General features: G+C 66.3%; 2 protein-coding genes across 2 annotated transcripts in view; one reads left to right on the forward strand and one right to left on the reverse strand.

Moving 5' to 3' along the window:
* The first annotated feature begins 625 nt into the window (after nucleotides 1–625).
* On the forward strand, nucleotides 626–6087 carry NAT8L (N-acetyltransferase 8 like). The gene is made up of 3 exons (XM_079920130.1): nucleotides 626–1099; nucleotides 2432–2596; nucleotides 4672–6087. The coding sequence occupies exons 1-3, from the start codon at nucleotides 724–726 to the stop codon at nucleotides 5037–5039; spliced, it is 909 nt and encodes a 302-aa protein (XP_079776256.1). The 5' UTR covers nucleotides 626–723; the 3' UTR covers nucleotides 5040–6087.
* Nucleotides 6088–11162: 5075 nt separating this feature from the next.
* POLN (DNA polymerase nu) overlaps nucleotides 11163–18937 on the reverse strand; it is a 170662-nt gene continuing 162887 nt past the window's right edge. The window contains 5 exon segments of the mRNA XM_079919909.1: nucleotides 11163–11314; nucleotides 11316–11359; nucleotides 11362–11443; nucleotides 12498–12559; nucleotides 14971–15038. Of these exon segments, the coding sequence (XP_079776035.1) occupies nucleotides 11267–11314; nucleotides 11316–11359; nucleotides 11362–11443; nucleotides 12498–12559; nucleotides 14971–15038 (304 nt within the window). The 3' untranslated portion in view covers nucleotides 11163–11266.

Below are 18937 nucleotides of genomic sequence, written 5' to 3' on the forward strand. Positions count from 1 at the left end.
AGCCGGGGCGCCCCCTCCCCAGGACCCCGGCCAGGCGCCGCGTTCAGACAAAGGGGCGGGAGATGGAGATGGAGATGCTTCCGTGACAGCGCCCGGCGGCCGAGGAGGAGGAGGACGAGGGCTGCGGGCTCCGGTGGCGCGGCCCCAGGTCCGGGCGCTCACAGGCCCGCGCTGAGCGGCGGCGGCGCGGGGACGCAGGGGCCAGGCGGGAGGCGCCCAACCCGGAGCCCGCGGAGTGCCCGTTCCGGGCCCGGACCCCGGCCGCACGCTCGCTCGTTCGTCCCCGGCCACCTCGCGGGGCTCGACCGCTCCGTCGCGCCCCGGGCCGCCCGCGCCGCCCCCTCCCGGCCGCCGCGCAGCGCCCAAGTGTGCCATCGGGCGGGCGCGGAGGCGGCGTCTGCTCCCACCCTCGAGATCACATGGTGACCCTCGGCAGCCAATGCAGTGGACGCTAGGACCCTGCGGGACCCCGGGCGCCGCGACTGCACCGGCGCCGCTGCATTATAAATACTTCTCCAAAATGCGGCGTAGCTCCCTGCGCGCGCCCCGGCCGCCCGCCGCCTCCGCCCCGCGCTCCTGAACAGCCGCCGCCGCCGCCGCCGCCGCCGCCGCCGCTGCCGCCGCCGCCGCGGGTCCGAGGGCGCCGCGCCCTTGCCCTGGGCCCGGGCTGAGCCCGCTCGCAGCCCGGCCCGAGTCCCTGCGCTGCGCCGCCCGGCCGGGTGCATGCATTGTGGGCCTCCCGACATGGTCTGCGAGACGAAGATCGTGGCCGCCGAGGACCATGAGGCGCTGCCGGGGGCCAAGAAGGACGCGCTGCTCGCCGCCGCCGGCGCCATGTGGCCCCCGCTGCCCGCCGCTCCTGGGCCGGCCGCCGCCCCCGCCGCGCCCCCGCCCGCGCCGGGCCCCCAGCCCCTCGGCGGCGCGGGGGGCGCGGAGCCTCCGGAGGGGCGCGGCGTGTACATCCGCGAGATCCGTGCGGCGGAGCAGGAGGCGGCGCGCCGCATCTTCTACGACGGCATCATGGAGCGCATCCCCAACACGGCCTTCCGCGGCCTGCGGCACCACCCGCGCACGCAGCTGCTCTACGCCCTGCTGGCCGGTCAGTGCGCGGGGACCCCGCGGGGAAGGCGGGGTCGGGGCCGCGGCCGGCCGGGCGCACCCCCGCCTGCCGCAGTCTGCGCCCGCCCGGCCCTCTGGGGACGCGCGCGGGACTTCCTCCGGCCCGCTCGCCCCCGCCTCGGGCCCGGGCCTCGTCCTGGGACGGAAGCGGACCCCCGCCCCCCGCCTCGTACGCGCGCGGACACGCACCCGCGCGTTCTGCGGAGGCCCGGGGCGAGGTGGCCCCCCAGCGCTGGGGCCGGCCCGGGCTCGCGGCCAAGGCGCGCCGGGCTGGGGCGTGGGAACCAGTGCGGGCCGGGTACAGGGGCTGCGGGCGGGGAACTGGGGTCTCCACCTGCGTCCCCTTCCTGGTCATCCCGGTGGGGGCGGGGTGACGGCAGGTAGCGCCCGCTGCCGAGGCCCAGCGCCTGGCGCGTGGAACTATATATAATTCGCGGGGCGGGGGAGGCTGCCTCGGCGGCTCTGAGCGCTAATTTATGAGGGGAAGACAGCCGGCTCCCTGGGGTTCCGGGGGAGGGTGTGCGCCGAGGATGCAGAGCGAGGGGGCAGTGGGCCCTCACGGTGGGCGGCCCCGACAGGGGCCTTGGGGCTTTGCCCCTTGAGGCTCTGCCGCGGGCGGGTGGCTCTCCCCATTTCAGAGGTGAGGAGCTTGAGGCTGCGGGGTGGGACTTTCCCAAGGTCACGCAGCAGAGGCACTTTCGCTGCAGGCGCGTCTGCATCCTGGTAGCCTAGGCTGGAAGCAGTTTCCCCCTGGCCCCTGTCCTCGCAGCACCCAGAGGCTGGCCCAGGGAGGGCTCTTGGCTGGGGCCCTCCTGCTGGAAGGCGGGGCCCCCACTTCCCAAGGGTGGGACGGCCTGCAGATGCCTGGCCAGGCAGCTCTTTGGCCCCCTCCCCCGCCCCGCCCCGTGTGGGCCAGGCTGTGGACAGAGCCCCTTCCCCAGCTAGCGGGCCGGGGCGATGGGCAGGGGCCACCCCTCAGTAGCCCTGTCCTGGGCTGTGCCCGCCAGCTATTGAGGGCAGCCTGCCCAGAGGCCACTGCGGTGCTCAGCGTATTAAGAAATCCTATGATGTCAGGTTATAAAGGTAACGTGTCCTATGGTGAGAAGTTTGATAATAGGGAAAAGTAGGAGGAGCAGCTGCGATGTTCTTCGCTCTTCCGGAGAAAACAGGCCTGGCGGATTTGGCATGGTCTCTCTCTGCGCATGTCCCTCACTGGCTTACTTACCAGGGGCTGGTGGGCCGCTGGTCTGCGGGGCTGTCCCCACGGGCTCTGCGCCACCGACCACTCACCGGGCGCCACCTCTCCCCGCAGCGCTCTGTTTCGCCCTGACCCGCTCGCTGCTGCTGACGTGCCTGGTGCCGGCAGGGCTGCTGGGCCTGCGTTACTACTACAGCCGGAAGGTGGTCCTCGCCTACCTGGACTGCGCGCTACACACAGACATGGCCGACATCGAGCAGTATTACATGAAGCCCCCTGGTGAGTCCCGGGGGTCTCTGGACTCCTCCTCCCCCCTCCCCCCTCCTGCCCTTCCTGCTGGCAGAGCTGCCCCCAGCGCAGCAACCTCGGGGCGGGCCTGGGGCAGGGGCTGGGCATAGGTCAGCCTGGGCTGGGGCACCCCCGTGACCCGAGGCTTCTGGGTGCCCAAGGGCTCTGGCCGCAGGCTGGCAGGCGCTGGGGTTGGCAGGACCGGGCCCTCTGCCCTGAGTATGGCCGGGCTTCCGAGGGCAGGGCTCTGAGTGGCCTGAGCTGGCCCTGGGCCATGGGGTCCTGGCCGCGCTGTTTGTGCTGCCCTGGTGCTTCATGGGGGGAAGGGGGTCTTTCTCACCTCTCTCCGGTCCCATTCGGCTGCCTTGTTGGATCCTGGGCCGGCCTGGAATGCTAGGGCCCTGTGTGGCAGAGGGCCATATGGTGGGGAGAGGGCAGAGAGCACGCTGGGGCAATGAGGACCCTAGGAGAACAGGGGTCCCACTTCTGGTCTCTGGGCCACTTAGTAAGCCCAGGGTCTCGCCCCGAGCCTGGTTTTCTGTAGAGGGAGGGGCTGGGACCTGGTCTGCAGCCATTCTTTACTCTCCAGGCTGGCCTTGAGGCAGGGTGGGTCCTGGGAGGCAGGGTCCTGCTTTTCTCCATGCCTGGAGCTGGGGCATGAGGGCCTTCCAGGTGCAGGAAGGTCCCTGAGGAGAGGGACAGAGTGCGCCTGGTTGGTTAGGGTCTAGCAGCATCCTGGTGGGTGCCAGGGAAGAGCAGTGGGGACAAGAGAGGCGAGGCGTCTTGGAGCAGCGGTGACATGCTCTGGCCCGGCCAGCTCCTGCGCGCTGGTGGCTGGTCCTTTCCCCGCCCCCAGGCTGCCTGGCTGGCCTTGGGCACCTTTGGCTCTCCTTGACCCTTTCCCAAGCCCAAACAAAGCATCTTATCAGCCTCCATGGAGCTCTGGCTTCAGCCTGGCTCCCCCCAGGACGGGAGGGGACAGAAGCGTGAGACCCACCTGGCACCAAAGCCCAGGCCGCAGGAGCAGAAGAGGGGTTGGGGCCCAGCGTGGCCCTGCCCTCATTGGAGTGCAGTGTCCTTGGGTGTGAGATGGGGGGCTGGGCCCTGCTCGCCCCTCCTGAGATGTCTGGTGGGTGTGCAGGAAGATCCCGCAGGGGCAGAGAGGCTGGACAGCGGCTGGTGGGGCCGTGCTGGACTCGTGGGAGCTGCTCCCACAACGGGGGAACCAAGGCCTGGGGAGGCACGAGGCTCCCAGGACTGTGCTGACCTCTGACCTGGGCCCGGGCAGGTGGGGAGAGCCTGAAATCCCGGACAGTGGGCAGGTCAGCCAGTGGAGGGGGCGGTCAGCTCCTTCCTGAGCTCGGGCCACGTGCCCGGTCTCAGTCTTGGAGTCTGACGGTGAAGGAGACAGGAGACTGCCCGGCAGAGCTGACGGGCTGCTGGGGGCCGCGTTGGCAGATGTGGTAGTGGGGGACCCCCAGGCGTAGGGCGGTGAAGAGTTCTTCTGGGCGGGGGTCCGGGGAAGGAGCGTTAGCGGGGGAGGGTTTGGCCACTGCAGGAGGGAGGCTGGGGCGGGGGCCTGGGGGGTGGCTGGCGGGAGGACACGGCAGTGGAGGCTGGCGTGGCAGTGGAGGCTGGTGTGGCAGTGGAGGCTGGCGTGGCCGTGGGTAGGGCGTGTGCAGGCTGGGCTCCTCGGAACAGGCACTGCCCCCTGGCCTTGCCTCCTGTAGCCCCTGGGCCCTGGGCCCCCAGAGGAGATGGCTCTCCCCGTGGCCTGTGCCCTGCAGGCCCCTCCCCTCTGGTCTTCACTCCTCTGTCCCTGTTGCTCCCTCATCTCCCTGAGGTCTTCCCCCTCCTCCTCCTGCCCTGCGTGGGGCCGCGATTGGTCTGGGCCGGGGGTGGGGACGGCTGGCCTGAGCACAGGGCTGGCTGCCCAGCCTCAGGCCCAGGGTCAGGGAGGCTCCAGGGCTGCTGCGGGCAGCAGGCAGATTGGGCCTGGCTCCCTCTGCCGGGGTGGCTGTGTCATGCAGTAGTGCCAGTGGCCCTGACCACCCCATTCCCCGCAGGCTCCTGCTTCTGGGTGGCCGTGTTGGATGGCAACGTGGTGGGCATCGTGGCAGCGCGGGCCCACGCGGCGGACAACACGGTGGAGCTGCTACGCATGTCGGTGGACTCACGCTTCCGTGGCAAGGGCATCGCCAAGGCGCTGGGCCGTAAGGTGCTGGAGTTCGCCCTGGTGCACAACTACTCTGCAGTGGTGCTAGGCACGACAGCCGTCAAGGTGGCCGCCCACAAGCTCTACGAGTCGCTGGGCTTCAGGCACATGGGCTCAAGTGACCGCTACGTGATGCCTGGCATGACCCTCTCGCTGGCCGAGCGCCTCTTCTTCCAGGTCCGCTACCACCGCTACCGCCTGCAGCTGCGCGAGGAGTGACCGCCACCCACCTGCCCGCTGCCCCGCCCACCGCTCCGTCCGCCTGTGCCCTCCTGCCCGCCGCCCGGGCCGCTTTCAGACGCTCACCTTGGCGTTTGTGTTGGGTTTTTCCTTTTTCGGCACCACACGGTTCTTTGGCTGGTTCTTGGGGGGGTGCGGGGCCGTTGCTCATCCGTGACACTTGGGGAGGTGGGTTGTTCCCAGCCACGCCCCTTGCCCTCCCCAGTCTGCTGGGGCCGCATCCTGAAGAGTGACAGCGTGGACCACCGCGAGCCCACGCGGCTTCCCGGCCCTGGCGCGAGGGGCCCCTTCCAGCCCACCCCCGGGGTGGGGGCGGGCCCAGCCTTGCCCACCAAGCACAGAGCCTCTGTAGTGAGGCCCCCGCCCGGCAGACCCCTGGCCGCCAGCCAGGCGGTGGCTCAGCCGTCAGTCCCTAGCAGGTGTGGCCTGCTGCACCGGCCGGCCACTGCCCCACGGGGCGCCGAGCTGGCTGCGGGCCCGCCTTGCTCTGTGCATGCTGAGGCTGTGGCCTGGCTGCAGCATGCCGCATGCCCACAGCCTCCCGCCCCCTGCCCTGCCTGGACTGGACCCAGACTGGTGAGCGCCCCCAGCCCCAGCCCAGCCTCTTGGGAGGCCTGACTGTCCACCTTGCCCCTTGCTTCACCCGGTTCAGCTTTGCTTTGACATCGGATCACCTGTCTTTCCTTTTGGTAGCTGCCCCTCCTCCGCCCGGGCTTTGCCGATGGGTGGCATTGCCCAGGTGTGGTTCCCATGGCAACATGTTGTACAGCCGTGGTCAGGGCCCTTCAGGAGAGCAGGGTGGGAGGCAGTCATGGGGTCATCTCTCCCCCAGTGCCAACTTGATCCCGGTGGCCTCCCCCAGACCTCCCTGAGGACCTCCTGCCTTGCGGCTGACGGGCTCTGTCCTGTGAATCTTACCGACCCAGGCTGCTGCCTGCACCACCGAGCCCGCAGCTTCTCCCAGCCTGAAGCCGACCTATTTTTTAATAAGTTATTTAGACAGAATAGCACTCTGCATGACTTTAATTCTTGGGACAAAACGGTAGTTTATACCTTCACACACACACACACACACACACACATACACACACACCTGTGTGGTCTAGAATGCACTATTTCTGGCCCAGTTGGGTGGGGGTGGGTGGCCGGGTGGGTGGAGGGTTTCAGTTTGGAATCTGGAGGGAGACCCTGACTTCACATAATTTCCCCCAAAGAGCATTCCTGCTTTGTGAGGAGGCTCCGGGCTACCCGTCGAGCTCTCGTGTTGCAGGACGGAGGGCAGGATGGGAGCAAGTTCCTGGCAGCCTCCCAGTGCAGGAGTTCACTGTGGGCTCTGGGAGACCTGTGCCTCCACCCTCTCCTTCTTGAGGTCTCAGGCAGCGGCCTTTGGGTGCGGGGGTGGCCCAGAGGGGGAGAGGAAGGCGGTGGTTGGCAGTGCCCGCACATCCAGCTGTAAGCCCGGACCTCACCTGGTGGCAGGAGGGCAGAGATGCCCGCCAAGACCCCCTTATTTGGGGATTTGGGGGAGGGGAAGTGGCAGGCGTCCTGGGCCACTGAGCTGGGTCCCACGCGCGGGACCGTGGAGGGAGCATTCTTAAAGAGGCGCTTTGGAAGTAAGCAGATGGACGGAACAAGCCTAGTTTCCTGAGGGGCCTTTTGTGCTGTCAGCAACTGAGATACTTGCAGAACACTGTACAGACCCCGTGCTCCCCTGTACATTCCCCCTGGTGGCGCCCGGTCCCCGCTCGGGGGTGGGAATTTTGTAGACTGTACAGAAATCGGCACCTATTTTCTTGCAGCTCTCAGATTTTGTTAATCCGGATTATACAGACAGACGTAAAGTGTTTTAGCAAAACGGAAAACAAACAGTTGTGCCTTTTTCCTCTTTCTGTTTGCTTCGGTGTCGGCTTGGGGTGGCCTTAGTTGGCGTGGGGCAAGTTGGGGCTGCAGCTGACCTGAGGCCTGGCCAGGTGGGAAGGGCAGGCGGGGGCCCGTGACGTCCGCGTGGTGGGTCGTGTCTTGTCAGGTGTCAGGCGGTGGCACTGGGACGCTGCCAGCTTCCTCTGATCCTGTGCCTTTGGGCCTCCCGTCCCTGGGGCGGGGCCCGTGGGTGGGGCCGCCGGAGCCCCCGGGCTGCCCACGTCTGCTGGCATCGACCGAAGTGCCTCTCTGGTGATGCTTCTGGCAGTGGTGTGGCCCCTCCCGTCCTGCTGGTGTCTGTCGATGCTGCGTCCTCCCCGCGCCCCAGTCGGTGGCCCGGAGGCTGGTGCGTGCTGGCTGGGCTCTTGACCTTTCCTTATGCCCTCTTGCTGCTGCCAGGAGAGATGCCAGGAGGGGTGTGGCAGGGTGGCCATGTGTCCGGAACTCTGCTGTCCAGCTGCTGCCTGGCCCCTGAGGTGGGCAGAGGCACCTGTGTGCCCCAGGCTGGGTGCTTGCTGAGCCCAGGTCAGGACCCTTGCCCGGCCGGCGTGCGGCTCCCGGGCTCCTGGGGAGCACGGGGGGCAGGTCTCCCGTCCTCCCCCAGCCTGGGAGCTGACTGCTCCACAAACATGCACTGAGATGTGAATTTTATACCTTTGTAGAAATTCTGATGTTACTTCTTCTACCTCTGTGAAGCGTCCTCCTGGGGTCCTGCCCAGTGATGCGTCTGAGCAGCTTCTCTGCACTGGGCGGCCCTGGGCCCCCTCCCCTCCCTGCTGGCTCCTGGGCCTTCCCAGACTGGAAAGCCAGCCCTGGGCCCGGCACCCGTGCTCAGGGGTCGGGCTTCCAGGGCTTCTGTTGTCTGTGTCTGGAGCGGAAAGCGGGAGGCAGAGCGCTCAGGATGTCTGCGTTAGATGAGCCTGGAACACAGGCCCGATGGGCACGTCCAGGCAGTGGGATCCTGGGCAGCTGAAGGCTCCAGCACCTCTGGATGGCCCAGTGCCACCAGGGTCCTGGCATGTGGCTGGCGGGCCATCCCAGGGGTAGCTCCCCCTGCCCAGGTATGGGCTCTTCAGACAGCTGGCCCCCGACGGTGGGCAGCCAGGGTGGGTGGTGTGCGTGTGTTGAGGCCAGCCAGGTGGCCCGGCCCCAGGAAGGGCCGTGGCAGCGTCTCCCACCTGGTACCTCCATCGTGTCCGGCCTGGCCTGCCCCTGCTGCCCTTGGGTGGAGCGGGGGAGGGACGGGGGGCAGAAGGCTTGGGCTGGGAGGCCACACGGTCCTGGGGCGGCCCCCACCCTGCTCTGTGTGTCCTTTCTCAGGTGGCCCCTCTGGCATCGGGCAAGTGCTTGGGAGGCTCTCTGGGCCACAGGGCCTGGCTCTGGCCTCTGGGAGGCATGTTGACACTTGTGGGTGTGGGTCTTTGCCCGTCCTCGGGTGCTGGGCACACCGCTGGGGCCGCCTTCCTGTCAGTGTCCGGGGGATGGCTGGACAGTGGCCCCAGGCCTTGGGAGCCTGCTGCCTTTCCCTGGCCATGTCCTCCGTGTTCCTGCTGCTCCTGTGTCTGTTTGAAGCCGCTTCTGTGAATCATTTTGGCCACAGGCTGTGTACCTGTGCTGGTGGCCCTCTGGCCGAGGCTTTTGGGTTCGAGTTCTGGGCTGGGTGTGGGGCAGATCCTGGTCTGTGTTTGCTCCATGGTGCCAAGGACAGGCTCTCAGTGATGGCGTGAGGTCCACTGACAAGTGGGCTGCCCGGGGTCAGGGAGGGGAGCCCCAAGCTAACTGTTGTTGGATGTTTTTTTAGCAGCAATAATTAGCCGTTTTGGAGAAGGGGTGTGCCTGTGTGTGTGCATGTGTGCCTGTGGGTACGTGCACACGTGTGTGCCTCTGCGTGTGTGCGTGTGTGCGTGTGCAGGGAGGGAGCCTGGGGGCCGAGGGCCCGCTCTGGCTGGGAAGGGGCGGCCGGGAGGTGCTCGCGGTGCGGCCGGCCTGAGGCCTCGTTCATGCTCCTTCTCCGGACCCAGCGGACCTTGAAGCTAGCGCTCCTTCCTCCCTGGCCAGGGGTGCCGGACGGCCTGTGTGAAGGAGGCGACCAGGATGAGCTTTTGCCCAGCTCTCTGGCCGTGTGGGGAGGGTGGCAAGGGCAGTGACACTCAGCCAGACTGGCCGAGATCAGATTTGTTGGACCACGGCTGCCGTGGACGCAGTGCCCTTGGGCAGGCAGAGCCCAGAACGTGTCATGGTGGCTGGTTTCACTTACTGTGTTTACCATTTGTGAGCCCAGGACTGAGGCGTCTGTCCTGACACCCCAGGATGTACCAAACAGCCCCCGAGAGGGCCCGGAGGGGCCGTGCACTGCGTCCAGAGGAGACAGGCTGCAGGGCTGGGGAGAGGGTCCCAGGCTTCCTGTGCGTGTGTGAGCGACGGGAGGGGCCGGGAGCAGTGTCCCTCCGCCTGCCCAGCCCCCAATGCTGCTGTTTTTCAATAAAACCGGAGTTGATGGAACCGGGCTCCATGCTTTCTTGAGGTGTCGTCTGCGCAACGCTGGGCCAGGAAGGGCTGCTTTCCTGGAGATGCTGGGCCCCTCCTCCTGGAGGCTGGAGCAGGTGCCTGGGTGGCCTGTGGGCTGAGAGGCCCCCGTTTTTGTGTCAGCAGCCCCGGCCGGGCTCTCCTGCAGGCCTGGGGGTCTGCCCGTCTGTCTGACGCCTCCTTGGAGCAGGTCGGCTCTGAGGGATGCCATGAGGTGTGGGACCCCCAGTGCCTGTAAGGGAGGGAGGGTGATGGGATGGGGGTGTCAGGCTGGAGAGCAGGGCACGGGGGTGGGGCAGGGACGTTGGGGCTCAGGGTGGACATACACCCAGCCGTGTCCAAAGGCTCCTGCAGCCCACCCAGCATGGACGGCTCTCCACAGCAGGCCTTCCCCTGGCTGCGCTCTCCGCCCTGGCCCGGCTTCTGGGTGGGAGGGAACGTCCTCGCAGGGTCCATCCACCCCCCCCAGCCCCGAGGGTGTCAGGCGTGTTCCCTTCTCGCGGGTCCGACTGGGACGCTCTGGGATGTGCCCACCCCACGTGGCTTCCCCCCACAAGGCACACGGCGGTCCGCGCTGGCCCAGAGATGTCAGCTCCCAAGGACGGTCGTTTGCTTGAGTGAGATGCTCCTTGTGAAGCCCGGCAGTGGTCTTGCTTCTGAGGTGACAGAGCATGAAGACAGGCTGCCACTCAGACATACGGATACACAACAGAGGCAGTGGCGTGGAGGGCCCTGGCAGCTCTCCAGGTTCTGGAATGTTCTATCACATGGCGGTCAGGCCTGGCCATCTGGACGCTGCACAGCCCATGAGACCAGTGACGAGGTCTTGAAGCCATGAGAAAAACGGGTCTGGGCATGATAAACTGTGACGATCCACGTCACTCAGAAAAGATGATGCCATGTCCCGTGGGCTCTAGTTGCCATTAAACAGGAGCAGAGTCCACAGCCGGTGGGGGGGGGGGGGACCCGTGCCCACTCCTGGAGCTGCATCTGGGCCCTGTCAACATGCTCGCCCTGCCCTGGGTAGGCGCTGCACCCCACTTGGAGGGTGGCATGCAGAGCCTGGACCCAGACCAGGGTCTGGGAATGGGGCCCCGGGATGAGACAGGCGGCTGGGCAGTGGTGCGGGGCAGGGTCGGGGGGAGCCCAGCTGCAGTCCTGCTGGGACACCTGTCCCAGTGAGGTGACCTTCCCCTGCCTCAGTGTCCCCACCATGCCAGGGGGTGGCACCTCTGTCACAGGCTGCTGTGAGGCGCCAGGGGTGCACGGGCCATGCCCTCCCTCGGCCCTGGGGGTCTGTGAGAACCAGCTCGCGTGGACACCTGGCCGGCAAGCACCTGTGCATGGGCCCCTCTGGCCCTCAGGAGGGCGGTCAGGCTGTGATCTCTGGCCAGTACGTCACTGCCCCGGCCCTGGAGGCCCTGGGAGCCAGGCTGCTGGCAGCTCCTGGGCACCTGCGAGGTGGTGAGCAGCTGTCAGCCTGGGGCAACCTAGGGCTGGGCCACTCCTGCCTGGGGTGCTTGCCCTGGCTGTGCCCAAGCGGCCGAGGGCTGCACACATGGTGTATCCCACCCAAGGGAAGAATTCACGCAGACAGGGCTGAGCACATCACAAGAGGCGTTTACTCCGGGGGGCACCCAGCTGCCCCAGCTCCAGAGGGAAGGTGGCCCTAGCCGAGTACCGAGCGCTCGACTCTGACCTTGGGAAGGCCACACAGCGGGCTGGTGGAAACCAGTTCTCTTCCCCGCTGTTGCCTGGGGCTACAGACCCAATGAAGGCGAAAAATGCGTGCGGGGGTAGGCGCTCGGCGCCGGCGGGGGCCGGGCGGTTGCTTGGAGACTCGGCAGGACGGTGGTGGGGTCACGGGCCGGGGCCTCCTGCAGTGGTGCCAGGTGTCCCCACGAGCGGCCGACACTCAGGCTCACCTTCAGGGGCACCTGCGGGTGGCAGCCAGAGGTGAGCGCCAGACCTTCCCAGCCACCGCCCAGACCCCCACGCGGGCAGCCACTTGCCCCAAGACACACAATTAGACACGGCCACAGCAGCTCAGCTACGGACAGACGCACACTCGCACACGCTCACACGCACACACGGCAACAGGTAAACGGGCTCACCGCACACCCACCCTGTCACGATGCCTCGACCTTGGCTGAATACCCCTCACCTGCCAGGGCCCCTGTGCAGCAAGGAGCTCGTCGGGACTGGCCAGGCAGGGGGCTCTGGCATAGGGAGGTGTGTCCCCCAGGGGGATCAGCTGATTTCAAGAGGTGCAGAGGAGTCTGGAGAGCCCTCCTAGGGACCCGATCCTGAGAGCACCCTTGACCACGGCTCAAGAGCTCCCTCTCAACGGGAGGGGGCCGCTCACAGCTGCAGCCCCCTGCCACTTGCAGGGCTACAAGTGGGGTGAGGTGGGGCTTCTTGGGCTCCTGGGGACCTCGGGTCCCCCACGTCTCCACCTGCCACAGGAGCAAACGCCAACCACTCCAGAACACGGGAGTTCCCGTCCCTGGCTGGGCCTGTGTGGGCGCTCCTTCATGCTGCCAAGCTGCCGCCCGCAGGGCGAGGTGAGGGGTGAAGTTAATGGTGGGATGGGTGCAGGGGCCCCAGGGGCACAGAGCATGGCTGCTTCCACGGCAGGGAGGAGGGAGCGACCATGGGACGAGGGGCAAGCCATCCTTCCCTGCAGCCTTTCCAGGGGCTCCAAGGTGCTTGTTGACCCTGTGCGGCCCATGTGCAAGACTTCAAGGACTCTCACCTCCTTGTTACTCCTCCACCTTCCCCACCACCCTGGGGGAGCTTGGACCCGAAGGTCTTCCTGGTGGGGACCTGGAGCCCCTCTGAGGGCCAACAGCCAGCAGCCTGGCTGGGACTGGCTTGGCACGTCCAGGTGCACCTGGGGCAGGTGGTGGTGGCCTGGGGGGAGGGCTGATGAATTCCTCCCCCACGCCCGGCCCTGCCCGGCCCCGCCCAGCTCCTGCCCCGCCCCCTCACCTGCAACTGCAGCTCCACGGCCGGCACGTGCTGCAGGGCCTCCATGGTTCCCCTGACGAGGGCTGGGACAAAGGCAAGACAGAGGGGCAGCCCGGCAGAGCTGGCGCCAGGAGGATACCCAGGCCCCAGCCCTACCCCAGCCCCCAGGACCCCTGGTTCTCCCAGGTCCACACAGTCATGGTCACCTGTACTGGTTGCTCTGGCAGCCACTGCGGCTCTCCCCGACTGGTTCCAACTCCCACTGGCACGTGCTTGAAGGCGCCTTAACGGGCCCCAGCAGTGGGTGCCGCGAGCAGGGCCCTCGGGTCCCAAGCGTCGCTGTAGCCCCGCCCACACGCTTGTCTGCAGCTGTGGGCCCCCTGTGCCAACCCCACCCCCCTGCCCCCGGTGGCCAGGCCAGGCAATCCCGCTGGCCCGAGCAGCCCGGGCAGGACGACCTGTGCCTCCGCCGAAACCCCTGTGAAGTTTCACGTGCCCGTGACGCTGCAAGGACAACTCCATGGCACTGGGGGCTGGGCCGGGAGCAGCCCGGCGGGAGGGGCTGGCTGGCTCAGCGTTCCTCAGGGTTTGCTCTAAGTTATCTGACATTTCAGTACAAAGATCGCCAAAGGAACGCCCAAGGAATGGGCAGAGGCTGCCTTGTCCTCTGTCCTCCGCGGCCCCAGGGGTCCCCGGCTGACTCGCAGGGGCACGGGGCCTGGGGTGTCTGGCGCAGGATCAGCTGCTGCCCGAAGGCCTCGCTACCCTCTCTGTGCTTGCAGAGGGACACTGGTGTGGCCGGGGAGTGGGGAGTCACTTGCTGTGGCTCCTGGGTCCGGCTGTGGGGAGGTGGGCGGGCAGCGTGGGCCCAGCCCACTCTAGGGGAGCACTGCAGAGGGCCCGGCCTCCCTGGGGAGCTGCAGGGTGTCCAGGTGCTTCTAATGGGAGGCGTCGGACCCTGACACCCCCTCGCTGGGTGTGCAGACAACGCCAGGTCCTCCTGTGTATCCTCCCCTTTGTGCGACTGACTAAACGAGTGACCCCGAGTAACCACTGGGCAGAGGGGCGGTGGCAGTTGGGCAGGGCTGGCTCTCTCCCAGGCCTCTCCCTGGGGTGACCCGTGTCCCCGGCCTGCACCATATGGCCCATGAGGGCAGGGTCCCTGGGCTGGGGGCCCCAGAGCCCCATCCTGGGTCTGCCCTTTGGGCCGCCATCAGGTGTGTCCTGACCACCCAGCATTTCAGAGATGGCAGCCAGCCCCGGCCCACACCGGGTTCACCTGTCTCGTGGTCCGTGGCTGGGTCGAGACCCCAGAGCTCTCCCAGCACAGCGCCAGGTGGTGCCTCTGAGTGCTGGCCTGTGGCCGAGGCCCCTGCATCCCTCAGGGAGCCGCAGGGAGCAGAGCCTCAATGCCTGCCTGAAACAGTTAGCAGTTGCCCCCAGGATGAACGGGAACTGGACTGTTCCTAAGACGGCTCCCTCCAGATGTAGGACTTTTTCTTTCCTCTTTAACCAGCAGCTGAGCACCCGCCAATCCCATCAAATGGTTTGTTTCAGGCCCATTATTTCCAAACAGATTTCAAATGATGATGTAGGATGGGCCCCCCTGTAGGATGTGGCCCCGTGTAGGCTGAAGCCCCATGTAGGACGGGACCCTGTGTAGGATGGGGCCCGGTGTAGGATGGGTCCCCGTGTAGGCTGAAGTCCCGTGTAGGACGGGACCCTGTGTAGGATGGGGCCCTGCTGTGGGTTGGTTTCCCAGCTGTAAGATGGAGGTGCGTGTAGGCTGGGGTGCTGAGGATAGTGGTCTCACCACTTTTCAGGGCAGGTCTCTGCAGGTGGTGGCGGAGCTGGGGGAGGGCTTGGCCAGTTGTCACTTGGGAGCTGGCTGGGAGGCTGGTACCCAGCCCTAACGCCCAGCCCTGTACTCTCTCCACCCTCGGCCACCTCCCTCACAGGCCCTGCAGGGCCTAGAAGGACCAGGGCCCTAGGGCTCCTGCTCTCACTAGACAGGCAGAAGAGAGGCCCCCATGCCCACTGCAGTGGTAGTTGTTTAGGGGAGGACTCCTGCCCAACCTGAGGACCGAGTCGGGGACAGGTGGTCTCTAGCTTCAGAGAATCCCGGAGGGCTCACAGCGGGTGGTGCCTGTCGCGGGGCAGGGTGGGACCCAGGCTTGGAGTCTGTGCTCAGCCTGTGGGCCCCAGTCACCCCGATGCTCCAGCACTAACCCTGCTGCCGGCCCCACCGCCTGGCTCCCGCCGGCCTGGGGTCCCAATGTCGCCCCCATCCTTCCGGGGCCCCCAGTAGGGCACTTAGCATTCCCCAAGGGCTGCTGGCCAGGGAATGGCCGTCCAGACCTCTCGAGGGCCCCCAAACAAGGCTGGCCCTTCTGCAGGGGGCACACAGCAGGTGCAGGGAGGGGGCCTGTGAGCCCCCAGGGAGATACTGTAACTATTCGTGAAACAGAAACAACCCTGGCTCCTCTGGGCTCACCTGCGAACTCAGGCATCTGTGAATCCTCCACTTCAAACAGCAGCTCGTCGTGGATCTGGGCAACCAACCTGCAAGACATGCGGTGGAGGGAGTCACCCCCGTGCGTGGGCCTTCCGTGCTCCGTCCCTGCCTGTGGCAAGGGGCGCGTGGGGGCATGTGCACGGGGGCGCGTGGGGCACTGCCCGGCGCTGGCCAATCCGCCTGGGTTTTGGCACAAGGTGCCCGTGAGGATGTGGCTCGGTGGGGAGTGAGAGGACCCAGGCAGGGGCTGGTGGGCGGGGGTCACGGCACCGTCACCAGGACAGCCTGCAGGAGGAGAACACAGGTTAGAATGATGCATTGGAGGCAGAGGGCCCAGGAGAAGAGGGTCCGGGCGACCCCCTGCCCCCCCCAACCTGGGGAGCCTGACGAGGACACAGTGGGGCTGAGCATTTTGAGGAAGAAGAGCCCCCCTTGGACCATCGTGGGGGCAGGGGCTCTACTCGAGGCCATTCTGCAGGCACAAGACCCCAGCATGTCCCTGCTCCTGGGTCCTGGCCCACGGCCTGGGCACCTTGCTGCTGCCCTCCTGGCCACTCCCTGTCCCCGAGACACCACGCTCCCTGCCTGGGTCTGGGCCCAGGGCTGAGCTCCAGGGGAGGAGTCAGCACTCACTCCAGCCCACTCCGCTGGACAAGTCCTTGCTCGATGCCCCACTTCTCTGAGCCCCCTCAGGCATCCCCTTGAGGGGTGTCTGTCCCCACATGCCTCTGGGTGAGGAAGAGAGAGGGGGGGTGTGGACGCTGCAGTGGAAGGAGGTGTGTAGGCAACAAAGGTGCTGCTGAGGGGCAGGGCTCCTGGGAGGACGCAGACTCAAGCGCCAGGGACTGGCAGGTGTGCATGTGTGCATGGGGTGGGGATGGAGGAGGGGGACACCCCAGGGATCGGCCCTGGAAGCTGTTCCTTGGCCGCACAGAACACGGTCTGCAAGGATCTGGCCAGCATGGGCCAGGCGTGCCCCGCGCTTAGAAGGTAGGATCTGGGGGCTTCCCTGGTGGCCCAGTGGTTAAGAATCTGCCTGCCAATGCAGTGGACACGGGTTCAAGCCCTAGTCCGGGAAGATCCCACATGCCGCAGAGCAACCAAGCCCGTGCGCCACAACTACTGAGCCCGCGAGCCACAACTACTGAAGCCCGTGCAGCTAGAGCCCGTGCTCTGCAACAAGAGAAGCCACCGCAATGAGAAGCCCGCTGCACCGCAATGAAGAGTAGCCCCTGCTCACCACAACTAGAGAAAGCCTGCATGCAGCAACGAAGACCCAACGCAGCCAACAGTAAATAAGTAAAATAAATAAATTGATTAAAAAAAAGAAGGTAGGATCTGGGTTGGCTTCTGACACCTACTGGGGGCTGTGACCTCAGACCTGGTGCCAGCCCCTCCTTGGGGCGGACGAAGGAGGCTCGCCCTGTGCACTCAGGGATGGGGGAGGCGTGGTGCAGGATGGTCTTGAGGGCCTGTAGCCCTCAGGGAGGGTAAGCATGTGGGGGGGGTGGGGGGGGGCATGTGCTCTGCCCTCTGTGTGACCTGGTCTCTGCCTCTAGGACGCTGCTTCCGAGGGAAGGGGCCATGTCCTGTCCTTGTCACCGTACAGCCTGTGCACACTTGTCACCGTACTGCCTGTGCACGCTTGTCACCGTACTGCCTGTCCACAGCAGGCAGAGGCAGCGCCTGGCAGAGCTGTGGGCCCAGGGGCACCAGGGAGCTGGGGCTGCACAGGGAGGGGAGGCGAGGCCCCCGGACAGGGGTCACCACAGTGGTGAGTCGGGCGCAGGGAGCAATCTGCAAGCCCAGTGCAGAGACGGACTGTGCCGGCGCTTTCAGAAGCTGTGCAGGACTTTGTAACCGAGAAGCACAGAGCTCTACCCTGAACCACTCTCCCCTTTTCTCTGTTGCTGGGTCGGGGGGCGATGAGGCTGTGTTCCCAGCCACCTGCGGTGGGTACCCCCCAGCTCCCAGGAAGGCTCTTGAAAGGGCTGACATGCGGGGGGGCGGGGGCAGGTACCCTTTCTAGCACCACTACTTTCTCCTTTTGCCTGCTACGCGTTGTGATGGCTGGAGTGGCCACCTCTATCAAGGCACCAACAGGGAAACGGCCAGGGAGCCAGAGGGACTCCAGTCCTGCCGCCCTGAGCCTCTGAACCGAAGTCAGCAACTGGATCCCTCACGATGGGGGAAAGTCCACTTACGTCTGAGCTGCCGTGAGCAGGCACAGCCCATCCTGCTCGTGGGAGTGAATCCCCAGGGCATGCTGGGTCCAGCCCAGGCCGCAGGCTGCGGGCCGGCGGACGCCGCAGTCCCCGCAAGGAGGGGGCCTGTATGTTACCCGCAGCCTCTGGCCAAGGGCTCTTGGCTCTGTCCCCCGGGCAGCCAGGCCGGGCTGGCAGCATTGCCATCTACTTTCCTGAACTGACTTCTAGGCCTCTGGTGGGGTCTCCGGCTCCCGAGAGTTTTCATACTTTTTGAAATTACATTGTGAAATTCTGAGTTGCTGGCGTGCCAGCAACCTAAGGATAGGTTTGAATTGTTAGTCACTCACACATCTCTCTCACAGCTGACTGCGACATTACCATATCTCCAGTTGGAAACTGGGGCACAGGAAATGCACAGGAGGCGCCCGGGTGGGGCAGGTGAACACAGGTGTCAGACCCGTTGTTTCCCAGGAAGCGAGCTGATGGCTGAGGAACTTCCCATCCCCTTGTCCTGCGCGGACAGGCCGCACATAACCATGCTCTGTGGGGACGCTCCAGGAGCGCCTCACCTCACCTCCCGGCTGTGGCCTCCTCACCTCACCTCCCTTCCAGGCGCCCTCAGCCCTGAGCACACCCTGAGGACTCATCTGAGAGCACAGGCGCACGGTGGCTGAGCCCCAGGCCTTCCCGCGGCCTGGCCACAGTCCTTGAGAGACACGGCGAGGCCCCACGCCCCTGCCGTTACGCTGTTGTCCTGACCTGCGCAGGTGACCACAGACGGCCGCTCTGGGGAGCCTGGTCTCAGTGCCCCCGCAGTCCCTCTGTGCTGTCAAGGTCAGGTTTTGTTAACGGCTCTGCGTCCTTCCTGCTGGACCAGCGTGGCGTCCTCCTGCCCCCAAAGGCCCAGCCTCCCATCCGTCCACTCCGGCCAGTGGCTGCTGTGGTCCAGGCCATGGTCCAGGGGCTTGCTGGCTGCCCCAGCCTTGCTTCCCATACATCCTCAAGGGCCCAGGAGCTGCAGAGCCCTCTCCACCTGCTGCCCTGTCACCGTGGGAGGTCCAGGGCCTGCTGCCCCCATGTCCCTCAAGGCTGCTCCTCGCTGCTTGGCTGGTCCTGTCGCCTGCCCTGGGCCCCGGGCACCTTCTCTGCCCCTTCCTGAGATGGGGAGAGCAAGAGCCCACATGCCGGGCTAAGCCTGACCACAGATGCCCTCGGGTTGCTGCCAGGTGGGCAGAGGGCTGCCTGTGTGGTGGGATGACCCTGCTGTCCTGTAACCATCGGCAAAGGAGCAGGGTAAGTGTCCTCTGAGGCTGCCACGCCGTCCAGTGGGGAAGCAGTGGGGCTGCGGTCCTCTGCACGAGCCCAGGGGAGGAGAGTCTGCAGCGTGCCGGGGGGCCCAGTGCTGGTCTAGTTCTGGTGATTTGGGCCGTGTTGCACCATGCTCTCGGGTTCCTTTCTCTACATGCAGGTGTTGGAATCGACAGCCTCCAAAGCTTCTTTCCAGCCCCAACATGGTCTGAAACCTGGAAGGGCCTGTCGTGGGGGTCTCACGTCGGAAGAGAGGAGGCCGCCCCCCCCGCCCCCCGACAGCTCAGCACGAGGCCAAGTGAGCTCTCGGCCAACGGCAGCGCTTGGGGTCATAAGCCCCCTGGCCTTCCTTCCCCAGCCCGTGGGCAGTGAGTGGAGGCCGTCCTGTGGTTCCAGCCCGCGGGGCACTTCGGGGCGACTGGACCAGGTGC

Source organism: Stenella coeruleoalba (genome assembly GCF_951394435.1).
Source record: "Stenella coeruleoalba genome assembly, chromosome: 4".
NCBI classification, from domain to species: Eukaryota; Metazoa; Chordata; class Mammalia; order Artiodactyla; family Delphinidae; genus Stenella; species Stenella coeruleoalba.